The sequence below is a fragment of the Octopus bimaculoides genome, chromosome 5, assembly GCF_046866305.1.
Source record: "Octopus bimaculoides isolate indiv1 chromosome 5, ASM4686630v1, whole genome shotgun sequence".
NCBI lineage: Eukaryota > Metazoa > Mollusca > Cephalopoda > Octopoda > Octopodidae > Octopus > Octopus bimaculoides.
The window spans coordinates 111506327-111521770 of NC_142932.1; the positions used below are offsets into that span (position 1 = coordinate 111506327).

The window sequence follows — 15444 nt, forward strand, 5'->3', positions numbered from 1 at the left end:
AGCTGGCATTTTCTGCATGATAGTTGGCATCTTCTGCATGATAGCTGTCACAAAATGAAAAGAAAATCATGAGGAGGAGAAATTTTTATTAAACAAACAAAAGCAAAGCATTATGATGGTCAAAGTTGTAAGAACTTCTGAAGTTTTAATGAAGAAAGTCATGTGAAACGGTCGAACAGACATGGAAATAATTTAAAAAGGAAAAAATCCTCAATGAAGTCTTTCGCGAAAAATTGCACAAATCAGTCCTGGTTAAGAGGCCTTTCTGTCAGGGAAGGCATGGACTGACATGGCATAAACAAAAATTTATATAAGACATGATGATTCTGTTGAAAAAATTGCCTTGCAATGATGGACTATTCGGCTTGTATACATACACGCACACACACAAACAAACATACATTTGTACATATGCTCTCACACACACACACACACATGTACACACACACATATACATACACATATGTATCTGTACATACATATATACACATACATACACACACAAATATTTGCATATGCGTACACGCATACACATACATACACAAATATACATACATATATATATATACCCACAAATATATACACATATACATACACACATACATATACATGTAAACATACAAACATATACATAATTCATATATCAATATACGTACATGCCGGAGTCAAAATTTTCATTGCCCAAAAAGTGGGTTTCTGTAAAAAAAAATATTTTAAAGGGGGACGGGAGAGTTTGGGTTACATCTCTGCCATGAGCGCCAAGTATCTATTGCATGACCAATACCACTGATATATATACATATACATACATAGCACCCACTACACTCTCAGAGTGGTTGGCGTTAGGAAGGGCATCCAGCTGTAGAAACTCTGCCAAATCAGATTGGAGCCTGGTGTCACCTCCTGGTCCACCAGTCCTCAGTCAAATCATCCATCCCATGCTAGCATGGAAAGCGGACGTTAAACGACGGCAACGATGATGATGATATATGTGTATATATATATATATATATATACATATTTGTGTGTGTATGATGATGTGTTTCAGTCTTCTATTGTATATGTATGTGTGTGCTTGTCTCTCCATATTACCTATGTACCTATCTATCTACTTACCTATCAGTCTACTTACATATCGATTTACCTACTTGTATATATATATATATATATATATATATATATATATATATATATATATATATATATATATATATATATATATATATGTATATATATATATATATATGTATATATATATATATATATATATATATATATATATATATATATATACATAACAGCCTACTAACATATCTACCTGTATATGAATAAACTGTGTGTATTGGGGTATCACTACCTTCTATGTATATCTCCTATTTAGTACTGGGATGTTTCATTTATGAGGACGTACTCCTGTATTTGTCTGAGTGTCGGGTCCTTCGGGAGCTTGGATAAAACGTGGATGTCAAGTTGACCCAGTGTGCCTCTATGTTAGTCTTTGGCATGTTAGTAGAGTATGGAGGACTGTTTTTTGTCGTCATATTGTCTCAAATATTCATTTAGTCTCTCTGTAATGCTTCTAGATGTCTCACCAATACATGTCATGTTCTTGTCTTTACAAGTACCCTTTATACACCTTATGCTGTAGACTACATTTCTAGTTCTACAGTTAATGCCAGGGTTAATCTTACATACCATGCAGTTCTCTTTGGTGCCTGTGGTTTTCTCAAAGGGGTACATCCAGCATAATTGTAATGTGATGGAGCTCCCTAGTTTTTCAGCCTCCTTCAGAGCTTTCCTAAACCTTCAGGCTAGTCTTCCATGGGCTGTGGCCCCCTACAAACATCACTCCTTGATATTTGTTGGCCTTGTACTATGTGTTCACCGTGTTTGCCTTGTCACAAACTCTGTATCCTATTCCAGTCTTTACCTCTGTATCTAGGGCAGGTACTATTGGTTTCATTACATATAATGCTATCTAACTTCTTTCTAGCTTCCCTGTATACCCAAACCTTATCTTCCTGGTCATATCCAGAGAGAGAGAGAGAGAGAGAGAGAGAGAGAGAGAGAGAGAGAGAGAGAGAGAGAGAGAGAGAGAGAGAGAGAGATTCACTAACTGCATGAAACCTTTAAGGAAAAACTGGTTTATTCATACACAATTATACATACATTATATATACATACACAGGCATACGCGCACACATACATATATACAAAGTGCCAACGCACGAAACGATCGGCCCTTGAGTCACTGTAACTTCTGATTAATAATTATGTATGCCTGTATCAACCCATGCCAGCATGGACAATGGTCGCTAAATGATGTTTATGATAATTATGTATGTATGGATGGATGTATACACACACACACACGTGTATAAGTACAAGAGGTTTTACAGAAGGAAGAATAAGAATACAATATCTAAAGCAGAGAATATATCTTTTATTAGCTGATTACTGTGGGAGCAACTCATTATTTCGTACCAATAAGTGCTTTAACACTAAGCTGTTAGCTCTTGAGTAACTTATGCAGTCAGTTCCCTGTCGCTTCCGTTTCCAACCTGCATCTTATTCCCTTTAAAATTACATCTTCCTTCTTTTCTTTGTTTTCCGTTTCTTTGAAATAAACCATTTATTCATCTCCCATGCAGATTTTTTCATCACTGGCCTTGATAAAAATCAAGAGGATACGAACAGTTTTATAGAACTAAATTGAATCTGTTTCGATCCTCGTTTTTCCCAAAACGAAAGAGTGAAGTCGCTACTAGAGATGAACAATACATATATTATATTACTATATATATAAATGTATATATATACACACACAGACATATACGTAATATAATATATATATATACATAATATATCTATATATATATATAATAGACAGACATCACATATATATATGTGTGTGTGTATTACACATACATACACACATTACACGTTCTTGTGAATGTATGTATGCATGCATGTATCTGTGTGCGCGTGTGTGTAAATGAATACAAATTCAGTTTTGAGAAGGTTCATGTTCTCAATGTGAGCTTTCTCTTCCACTGTATTCTGTCACTAGCCAACGACGTGAAAGTACGTCAAGGTGAATGTGAAGATAGAGATGGAAATATTATAATTACTTTATTTTTATTACAAATACCTTCTAATAAATTTATTATTATTTTTAGAGTTTATAAAAAAATATATATGAATTATTTTAAGGGATTAATAATTTTTTAAACGTAATTTTTTTCCGGGAAATTGATTCGGGCTGAAAACGGAACTCGTCATTTGCAGATGTAGCTTTCATTTAATTGGTTGAAGATACACACCTTGACTAAGTGTGTAATGTTAATGGTGAGCTTGAGCAACAATATATCTCTGAAAAAAAACGGGGATGTTCTTGTATACTTAACAACCGATTGATATCGCATATGATTTCTCTGTTTAGAATGTGGTCTCTTTCCTGAAATTCCAAATGATTTAAGAAAATACGAATTATTTATTGCTTTTTTTTTTCTCGACAAAGAAGACGTTCTATTATGTGGTACTTTCTGGTCAAGAGAAACGTCGTCTGCAGTTAAATACAATTATAGAAGCAGGGGGAGATAACATGATGCGGTAAACAATGTTGGTGTCGGGGGATTTACACTTTCACTTTTAACTTTGTTTTTAATTTTTTTAGTTATGGTTATTTTCGTGTCGCATTGTCTCAGTTCTAGGGCTTTGTGCGGGTAGAGTTTTGAAGCTCTAGTTCCAACGCCCACCTATCCTCCCCCCGACCTTCCTTTCCCGTTTGGGATCTTATTTTCCAAATTCAGGATCTGTTAAGAAGGAAGGATTTTTCTCGAGAGGAAACTACTTTTTTCCTCTTCCCCAATCTAGGAGGTGGGTGACTGGCGGACTCTCCACTTTGACAGTATCTTCAGCCAGAATAGCAAATACATTCATGGCGAACTCCAGCATACCTTCCTCAGTGAATCAAGGCATGGCTCACATAAGTGGTGGGAATTTGGTCAATGGCTACTACAAACAAGGACCATATTCGGGAGGAAGAAGCAGAAATGCCGGCGGTAGGTCGGGAAGCCGAGGTCGGGGCAAGCCTGCTGCCAGGGTAAGGAACACTAAAAAAAATTTATTTCTTGTTTATGTACTTTTATTGTTTCTATAATCCTTTTGTAAGTCACAAAAGAATTCTGTGGTCCAAAATGTATTGCATATTGTTTAATTTAACCTCCCTCGCATTCTTTCTGCAGAATTTTATGTCCAGCTTTTAGGGAATAAAGGCTGGAGATTTCCTTTCAAACATGTGTATTTTTATATTTAATATATGCTGATGTTTTAAATGATCTTCATATAAATAAAAAAATGTTAAGCTGAGATTTTTCAAACATTATGGTATTTATTTTTGAAAATTTAAATTTACGATTAATTACTCCATCAACGACTATTCAAGATTGTCTTGTTTCAATGCATTTAGATATCCACCATCTCCCGTATTAAGCATTTAAGAATGAATTTTTAAAATAATTTAAATAGATTTGTTCTTGAAAGCGTTAATCATAATTTTATTGAAATTATATGATTGCTTTTTTTCTCCGCTTTCGTTAACCATATATATATACGTGAATTACATCTTAATATAACATTATATATTGTATAATGCTTCGGTGATCAATTTATTTCATAATTCAGTTTTAATTCATTTCTTCAAATTTTTTCATCCTACTACTGAAAACTGTAATTCATAGATTGAACGAGTTCAGTAATTTAGCCTTTATCATACGACCAGCTTTAATCGATCTCTATCTTATTTTAAGCGAATGTCTTGAAATGCTGCTAGAAATGAGTCTACCATAGCTACCCCCCTCCGTCATCCTTCATTACTGATGCTGTTCGATCGAGATGTAGTTGTGGTTGATAATGAATGTAACGTCAGTAGTGGTCGCTCTTGTTGGCTACCTTGTCATTAACATATGCCGGTTTAAATAAATAGCTCTGAAAAATCATGGGAAATTGAAAAACCACAATGGAAAATATTTTATTTGAATATGTGTATATTTAATAATAAGGAATCAATTACATCAAATAAAGCACCCCTTTCTTATTCTTTCATTTCTATGTATAATTTTCTTTCTTCTCGCTATTTGGAATTTTAGTTATTTCATTCGAGCTATTTGATTTTTTTTAGTTGTTTTTGTTGTATGAAGTTGCAAAATATGTATAACGATGAAAGATGCCCATTTGTTTAGGTATATATTTAAAAAGATTGAAAATTAGCGCCTTTGTACTAGAAGTAGGAAGTAAGCATATAATGTTGATTATTGACAAAAACAATTTAGCTGTGGATGCAGTCAGCGACGAAACATTGTTAAGAATACCATTCATTTGGTATATTTCCAGAATGTAAACCCAAATACTTGTTCTAAATTGTAATTATTATCCATTTTGAGGAAAATTTCTCATCGATCACAACAATTGTTGCATTATCGTTTTCATTTTCATTTTTTTTTTTTTTTACGTTTTCATATAAAGTTCTGTCTTATGTTATGTTTCACAAAATAATCTAGTTAATTAATAAACATTAGTAATGAAATAAAATCGAAATTTATTAATATTTATGATGATCTTTATTTTCGAGTATAGCTACTCTTTCAGAATTTCGTTTTCGGGAGGTCTAATTATTAATTTCACCCCCCTCCTCGCATTGAACATATATTATTTTCTTCCTATTTCATATATATATTTATAAATTTTTCTTGTCTCCTTTAATCTCTGACATTTATTACTTTACAGCAAACTAATATAAAGGCATATTACTTATCATTGCATCGGAATATGTTCGACTAATATATAATATAATAAATACATATGCTTCTCATTGCATCGGCCTCTTATTCCGAAACCATCGTTTAACTACTACAGTCAGTGGTGGTTGCTGGTTGTTTGAATTTTTAACCACTAAATGTAAATGATTTTTTTTTTCATGTACGGGCACTTGTCTTTCATATATTAAGGAAAGACTAACAAAGGAACACACACACACACAACACAACACATATATATGTATGTATATGTATATATTATTCACATTTATATATATATATAAAATGAATGAGTAAAAAACTATATATATATATACATACATTATATATATATATATATATATAATAGTATGCTTTTGATCATTTGATCATTGTAAAATTCAAACTCGTTTTAAATATATCTCAACTAGTCTCTCCGCCAACAAAACAGTAATTGTCGTGTATTAGGAAGGAGGAGGAAGAATCAATAGATGACGGTCTTATTTCCTAACCATGCTATTTATTATGTATTCCATCTTGATTTTCATTACTACTAGATGGCATATAAGTACACGTATTTTTCTTTTGTATCGAAACGAATTTTAATTTCCTAGGAACGTAGTATAATAGTATTTTATTATTTTCGATTGTATCACTCCATTTCCTCCTTTTTCGTTATTCCCGCAACTATGTCTCTTTCTCAGCTTTGCAGATGGTTCAGTGAATGCTGTCTGCATTTATTTAACATATTCTATCCTAACATTCAGTTACAAAGAAGAATAGGAAACTTGAAAATGGATTTCTATTTAAAACACTTAATTAGTTGCATTAAATACTAAGTAATTTTGTTTTTCTTTATTATACCTCGAGTGATGGTAGTTAATAGAAGTAATGAATGACTACAATTGGAACCTAGGATATTTTTGATCATCCATAGAAGCGACTTATCAATTATGGTAATGCGGAGATGGTGGTTGTATACGGAAATACAGAAACTGCTGCTGGTCGCTTGCACTTGTGTTAGGTTGGCCACAATTACGCCAAGTCGAGCTCTGTTGCTATCTGTTGTAATATTTGATAAATTTCTCCTAAGAATGAGATAATGAGATACGTCGCCCGTGCTCCGTTTCTCTTTGTTGTCGGTTCAATGAAAGAAGAAAACGAAACAGCAAGGCAACGTACATTGTGTATGTGTAATATATATATATATATATATATATATATATATATATATATATATATATATATATATATATATATAATTTTATTTATATATAAATTTTTTTATATATATATAAATTTTTTATATATATATAAATTTTTTTATATATATAATTTTATTTATTTAGATATATGTAGTATAAATATTTAATATATAATATAAAATTATGCACCTGTGTGTGTGTATGTATATATATATGTATATATATATATATATATATATATATATATATATATATATATATATATATATATATATAGATATGTGAAATTGATATATAACAGTTTATGTATATATTATAAATACATGTGTGTGTGTGTGTGTGTGTATGCTTATAAGCTTTTCCCTTTTACTCTTCGAAATCTGAAATATTGGCAGACAGTAAAACTAGGAATCTCAAGTCTTTTGGATATTTCGGTTTTAATGTAGAATATTGCAGAAAGAAGTATTTCGATAGTTTCTCCTTTTGACAATTCTGCAGATAGGTGGTCTTATATAATGTCTTTGTTGCTCGTTTAATGATTAGATTTAGGATAGTTTTTCGTTCAAATTTCTCAACGGAACAGAATTAAGCTAGCTTCTAGAAATGGATTCCTCTATCCATTATTATTATTATTATTATTGATATTTTTTTTTGTCACACGAACCATTTATTGAATAAAAGGATTCTTGAAGCCTCCACCGAAGGTGATCGCTTTTTCTAATGTGAGTGTGAAAATGGATACAGACAGCTTGTGCATTCGTTTTATTGATCTGGCAAATTTCTTTATTTCTATCCACAAAGAACTAACTCCTTTATCTCAATTCTAAGGCTGCATCAGTAAATCTACTGTAATCATAAAATATAATCTTTCTTTCATATATATTATTGTTGTTTTACCCCGCGTCAGCTATATTTAAAGCTATGGTGAAAGCCGTCCAAGCCATCCATTGTCCCGTATTTTAATTTTAATTTCATCAGATATAATGTATCTGGGACTACTTTATCCACTCTGTTCTCTTCTTTTAGTATTTGGATAGTAGGATGTGCTTTGAAGGAGATATGACTGCTGTTTCTAGTAGGCCGAGTGTCAGCGTAGAGGCGCATTCATTTATTAGCCCACCATTATCATTTGTTTATTGCAGTGGTAAGATTTCGTCAAATCAATTTCGATCTCCAGTAGTCGAAATTGCTTTCATTTACATCACTGGCGTGAACATCATCAGCTTTCCTCCATTCAATTTTTTCATAACTGAATGATGATGCTATGTGAAATATGAACTACTACTATTATTATTATACAACTGCTTATATATATTTTTGAAGATTTGTAAAATATTTTTTTTTATCAAATTGGGTAGTTTTTGAGATGGGTGCATTTTGAAGTATGTAAGATAATCTAACATGTCTAGGTTGCTAAAACAAATACTGATATAATATTATCATGCTGGCTATAAACTCTTCCCATTGAAAATTTGGCATCATCATGCGCAGTACGAAGAAATCGATCTGTAACAATATCTTCATATACACATATCTGCTTGGTGTATGTGTGTGTAATTATATATATATATATATATATATATATATATATATATATATAATTATATGTATATAATTATATGTATGTATGCGTGTGTGTGATAGATATCTCGATGTAACGGACCCTGATTTAACGGATTTCAGATATAACGGACCGAATTCTGATGATAAAAGCCAGTGCAACTGCTATGGCTACTATGAATGAATCTTTAACTACATTGTGAAAAAACGAAAAATAAATTGTATTTGTTTATTAATATTTTATATTTATATACTGTGTACTAGAGAACATTATATTGCGTTTTTTTTTCGTTGAAAATAATTTTAAAAAAATTACCCCTAGCTAGATTTGATTTAACGTTCTGTCTTTCCGCATTCATAGACACACCTTCACGTAGTAGTCGTTACAATCGACGGGTTACTGTACAAGAGCACACACACACACACGCACATGCATTTACATGTGTGTGTGTGTATTTATAAACACATGCATATGATGATGATAAGGAAACATTCATGTATACACACATACATATATAAATGTGTGTATATGTACATATATATATGTATGTATATATATATATATATATATATATATATATATATATATATGTATGTATGTATGTATATATATATATATATATATATATATATATATATATATATATATATATATATTTGTAAGTAAGTTCATATCAACATCAATCATCATTATCATTTTAACGGCCACGCTTCCGTGCTTGTATGGGTCAGGTGAAATTCGTTGGTAAATAATATTCTATGTCCAGATATCCTTCCTGTCACCAAGCCGATCATATTTCTACTGAAGATTGGAAATGAAGGGCACCACTTGCATGATGGTGGCATTTGTTTACAACTAGAACATGCTATTAAGACAAGCAGGCATAAACACACACACACACACACACACACACACACACACACACACACACACACACACGATGAACTTTTTTCTATTTCCATATACCAAATCCACTCACAGCACTTTGGTCAGCCCTGGGATATAGTAGAAGGTGCCATCCAGTAGGACTTAAGCTGAAATCATGTGACCGATATATATTTATCTTTTTAATTGTTTCAGTCATTGAGCTGAAGCCTTCCTGGGGCACTGCCTTGAAGAGTTTAGTCCAGAAAATCAATGTGTACTTATTCTTTTTTCAGCCCAGCTCGTATTCTGTTAGTTGATTTTGCTGAACCACTAAGTTATGGGGAGATAAACGCAGTTCTCAAGTATTGTATTGTATGTAGAGGTGTAACAAAGACACACAGTTTCCATCCATCAAATTCACTCACAAGATATCGGTTGGCCTGAGGATATAATAGAAGATATTTGCCTATGGTGCCATGCTGTGTGACTGAACCTGAAGCCATGTGGTTGCAAAGTGAGCTTCTCAACAACACAGCATATTTCCTGCTGAGACCCCCTTCGGCCATGACTGACCATGGGATTGCACCTAGAAAGTTACCCTCCCAGGCACAAGTCCGGGCAAGTTTGTTTATGGAAGACCAGCAGTCGCCCATGCATACCAGACTCTCCTCTCCACGTCACCAGTGTTATCCCAAGGAAAGGCAAAGACCGATGCAGCTTGGCACCTGTGACGTCTCAACTCATTTCTACAGCTGAGTGAACTGGAGCAACGTGAAATGAAGTGTCTTGCTCAAGAACACAACAAGCAGCCTGGTCCGGGATTCGAACTCACAACCTCACGATCGTAAGCTCAACGCTCTAACCACTGAGCCATGCGCCTTCACACAACCTATTTAAAATATATACATTCGTGTATATAATGTATACGTACACTCGTATATATATATATATATATATATATATATATATATAGCGAGAATTTACAAAAAAATAAAAGACGAAGACAGGTGGTGTAGTAAACAAATAGATGTATTAGTATAATGCTCGGAAATTGAAAAAGTTTTTAACATTTCGAGCGTTATATATATGTATATATATATGCATTGGAACATAGAAATACTTGGGTTGGTATCCAAGGGCGCAGTAAACCTGCTGAGAATGAGAGACCTCTGGTTTTTGTCAAAGCATCCCTCTAAGAGAAGGCTAAATTGTCTGTAAGACTTGCTGCTCCCCTGAGCCAGGTATCTTTCACTTTGACTCTGGGCTTCCTTAGCATTGTTAATGAGAGTCATCGTGATGTTGTCCAAGCCATACTCAACTTCAAACCCTTACATGGACATTGCCAACTCTTAACACTTGTCAGCGATGGTCATGCATGCCTAATGCATAAAAACCTATTATATATATATATATATATATATATATATATTCTTTTAAAAGAGACAGAATAAGCACTAGTCTTACAAAGAATAAGTCCTGGGGTCAATTTGTTCGACTAAAGGCAGTGCTCCAGCATGGCTGCAGTCAAATGACTGAATAAAGAAAAAAGAATGAACAAAAGAATCATCATCATCATCATTTAACGTCCACTCGATGATAATGATTCTTTTATGTACATATATGTATGTACATACACACACACATACACACTCACACACACACATACTTGTAAGTATATTTTTCTTGAAAAGTTCACACACTGATCATTTCATTTTCAAGTTGTCATCAAGTGCCAGGTCGACATGATTATTGTTTCAAACATTTCATTATAAAAATATAAAACCCCACTCTAGTATTTTGTATTGAGCACTAAATACGAAAGTACACCACTATGAATGGAGCAATTTCAACAAGCATAATACATTATATTGACATTATATTTTTATATTTAAAAATTTAGAACAACAATCGTGTCAACTTGGTAGTTGATGACAACTTGAAATTGAAACAGTCATTGTGTGGACTTTTGGAGGAAAATATACATACATATATAGTGTATGGCCGCTTTTGAACCCGAACTAGCCTTAACAAAGTGATAAAACATGGCCTAGATGTCACAGGCTTCTTTTCCCAGCTCGAGCCAGTGGGACTAGACTGAAAAGGCGGTAAAAGTCCTGACATAGGCGTAGGAGTGGCTGTGTGGTAAGTAGCTTGCTTACCAACCACATGGTTCCACGTTCAGTCCCACTGCGTGACACCTTATGCAAGTGTCTTCTACTATAGCCTCGGGCTGACCAAAGCCTTGTGAGTGGATTTGGTAGACGGAAACTGAAAGAAGCCCGTTGTATATATGTGTATATATATATATATATATATGTATGTGTGTCTGTGTTTGTCCCCCCCACCATCGCTTGACAACCGATGCTGGTGTGTTTACATCCCTGTAACCTAGCGGTTCGGCAAATGGAGACCGATAGAATAAGTACTAGGCTTACAAAGAATAAGTCCTGGGGTCGATTCGCTCGACTAAAGGCGGTGCTCCAGCATGGCCGCAGTCAAATGACTGAAACATGTAAAGGGTTATGACAATTTTCTGGTTCGTGGTGGTAGGTCTCTCATTTAGGATATCACATGATGTGATACCTTCTCCAGCAACAGCTTGATGTTTTCAGTTATCAGCCCAGGCTCCACTGCTTGTCAGGCTGAGAAAAGCAAACTGTCAAGGTATTGGTTGCTCTCTGACAGGTTTATTGTCAAGCTTGTAGCAGGAAAGACCTCTGGTATTCTTGTCCCCCAGACCATATTTCTGCTCATTGCTATCAGGGCAGAGACTGTCCACAAGCATAAGCCCCATGAGTCAGGGTCAAATACTGTATGTATTAGCTTAACATAAAAAAAGCATGGAAAAAGTCTTAGTGTTTCAGATGCTAGACTTCCACATGTGAAACATGAAAGAAAATCATACGAGAAAGACATAGGAGATTGAATAAGTGAACAAAAGTGATTGGAGGAAAGAAAAACAAAATAAATGGTCAAAGATGGGTTAGAGGTCAGGTGGGAATGTGGTTCTAATATAGCAGTTAGAAGAATGGGGGAGTATAGATGGTGTGTGTGTTCATATATAGATGTGTGCTTGAGTATTCAAATAGGTGTAGGGGAGATGTTTGTAGAGGTGTGAAAGTGTGGGAGTATAGCAGTATGGGCTAGTGGAGATGAGGGTGGTTTGTGTGTAGGTGTAATTTATATATATATATATATATTATTTAAAAGAATTCCAACTCTGTCTGTTTTTTATGTTTTATTTATATTCTTATAAAATTAATGTGGGATATAGAATATGGAATATATAATATAAATAGTAAAATGAAATGAAGTATTGAATGTCTTATTGAATATATGAAATATTGAGTATTAAATATATAAGGACTAGTATACTTTCCTGCCTCATGGCAGTCATCAAGATGTACAGACAGAGTTGGAACTCTTTTAAATAATATATTCCTCTATACACGATCATACAAAACCCTTTTTTATATATTTTTTTTAATTCATATATATATATATATAATGTACATGTCTCATATGTATGTGTGTGTGTGTGTGTATATATATATATATATATATATATATATATATATATATATATATGTATGTATATGTGTATATATATATATTATATATGTTTATGTGTGTGTGTGTATGTATGTAGATCTCTCTCTCTCTCTCTCTCTATATATATATATATACATACACATCTATATGTATATACACACACATACATCACAACTTTCTTATCTCTTCTCATTTCCATCTTAATGAATCCCAACTCTCTCTTCTAAAATGTGCGTAACCATATAGCTCCTTTACAGCACTTCATCAAGAAACCTGTTCTGCTCTGGCATCTTCCCTCATACTTTAATCTCTCATCTCGGTATAAAATTATCTCTCTCAAGATTTGTAGTTTTGCAGTGTGCTTGGTAACCTAGTGTTGATGGGACGAGAAAGAGAAAAACATGCAGTACATGCCGAAAAGTAGTTAGCATAAAGAAGGGCATCCAACTGTAGCAACCATGTTAATCAAGCTCTGTCTGTCTGTCTGTCCGTCTTTCTCCCTCTATATATATGGATATATATATTTATGAATATATGCATGTATATATATATATATATGTACTTATGTATACATCTACAAATATATATATAATAGAATAGCAAAGGCTTTAGGTCACTGGCGATCCAAACTAATAGGCACACTGCAAAGTGCTCCAATTGATAAGCCACTAGGATCCAAGTTCACAACGGGGGCCGGAGCTAGGGATCCATAGCCTACTTCCAAGTCAATGTGTATAAATTAAAGGAAGAGAGAAGATAAGCTTATCAGATCATTTAAACTATTTTAATCATTATAGTAGTGAATCGAAGTAAGCAAAAGTAAATAATAATGTTTTACAGCTGTTTCAGGGATAGCCCAGATAATGGATCAATGTGTTGATATATATATATATATATATATATATATATATATGTATACACACACAAACACACACACATATACATATTGTTCAAAATGTACAAAAAATTTAAGGACAGAGACAAGTGAGGGAACAACAAAGGTTTTTTTAATGCTCAGGCTAAATGGAAGAGTCTTTGATATTTTGAGCCTATGCTCTTCTTCAGAAAGGAACGAGGAAAGAAAATGGAAAATGAAAAAAAAAAACGTTTGAATTAATGGCGTCACATGTTGAGTTGACATACACACACAGGAGTGGCTATGTGGTAAGTAGCTTGCTTACCAACCATATGGTTCTGGGTTCATTCCTACTGCCTGGCACCATGGGCAAGTGTCTTCTACTATAGCCTCAGGCTGACCAAAGCCTTGTGAGTGGATTTGGTACATGGAAACTGAAAGAAACCCGTTGTGTATATGTATATATGTACATGTGTGTATATGTTTGTGTGTCTGTGTTTGTCCCCCCAACAGCGCTTGTCAACCTATGGTGGTGTGTTTACATCCCCGTAACATAGCAGTTCGGCAAAAGAGACCGATAGAATTAGAATAAGTACTAGGCTTACAAAGAGTAAGTCCTGGGGTCGATTTGCTCAACTAAAGGTGGTGCTCCAGCATGGCCGCAGTCAAATAACTGGCACAAGTAAAAGAGTAAAGAAAAAAGAGTACACACACAATGAGCTCTCCTGTTGAAGTGATCACAGAGCAATGTGCGATTAAGTGTTTTGCTCAAGAACACAGTGCACCACCTGGTCTATGAATTGAAACTACAATCTCATGATCATGAATGCAACACCCTAACCAATAGGTCATGTGTCCTCCCACGAACACATATATATATATCCGCATATATGCGTGTGTGTCTTTAATTTTTTGTACATATTGAACTATATATATATATATATCTATATATCTATATATATATATATATATATATATATATATATATATATATACATATATATATATATATATATGTATATATATATATGTATATATATATATGTATATATATATATGTATATATATATATATATATATATATATGTATATATATATGTATATATATATATATATATATATATATGTATATATATATATATATATATATATATATGTATATATATATATATATGTATATATATATATATATATATATATATATATATATATATATATATATATATATATGTATATATATATATATATGTATATATATATATATATGTATATATATATATATATATATATATATATATATATATATGTATATGTATATATATATATATGTATATATATATATATATGTATATATATATATATGTATATATATATATATATATGTATATATATATATATATATATGTATATATATATATATATATATGTATATATATATATGTATATATATATATATATATATATATATATATATATATATATATATATATATATGTATATATATATATATATGTATATATATATATATATGTATATATATATATATATGTATATATATATATATATGTATATATATATATATATGTATATATATATATATATATGTAT

At 32.5% G+C, this 15444-nt stretch overlaps 1 protein-coding gene across 3 annotated transcripts in view; it reads left to right on the forward strand.

The window, feature by feature from the left end:
• Window positions 1-3303: 3303 nt before the first annotated feature.
• The window catches only part of LOC106871755 (uncharacterized), a 74129-nt gene continuing 61988 nt past the window's right edge, over window positions 3304-15444 (forward strand). For all 3 annotated transcript variants that reach the window (XM_014918390.3, XM_052968168.2, XM_014918389.3), the window contains exon 1: window positions 3304-4105. Coding sequence is in view for 2 of the 3 variants with exons in the window: in XM_052968168.2 (XP_052824128.1) it covers window positions 3941-4105 (165 nt within the window). In the remaining variant the exon portion in view is untranslated. The remainder of the gene's footprint in view (window positions 4106-15444) is intronic.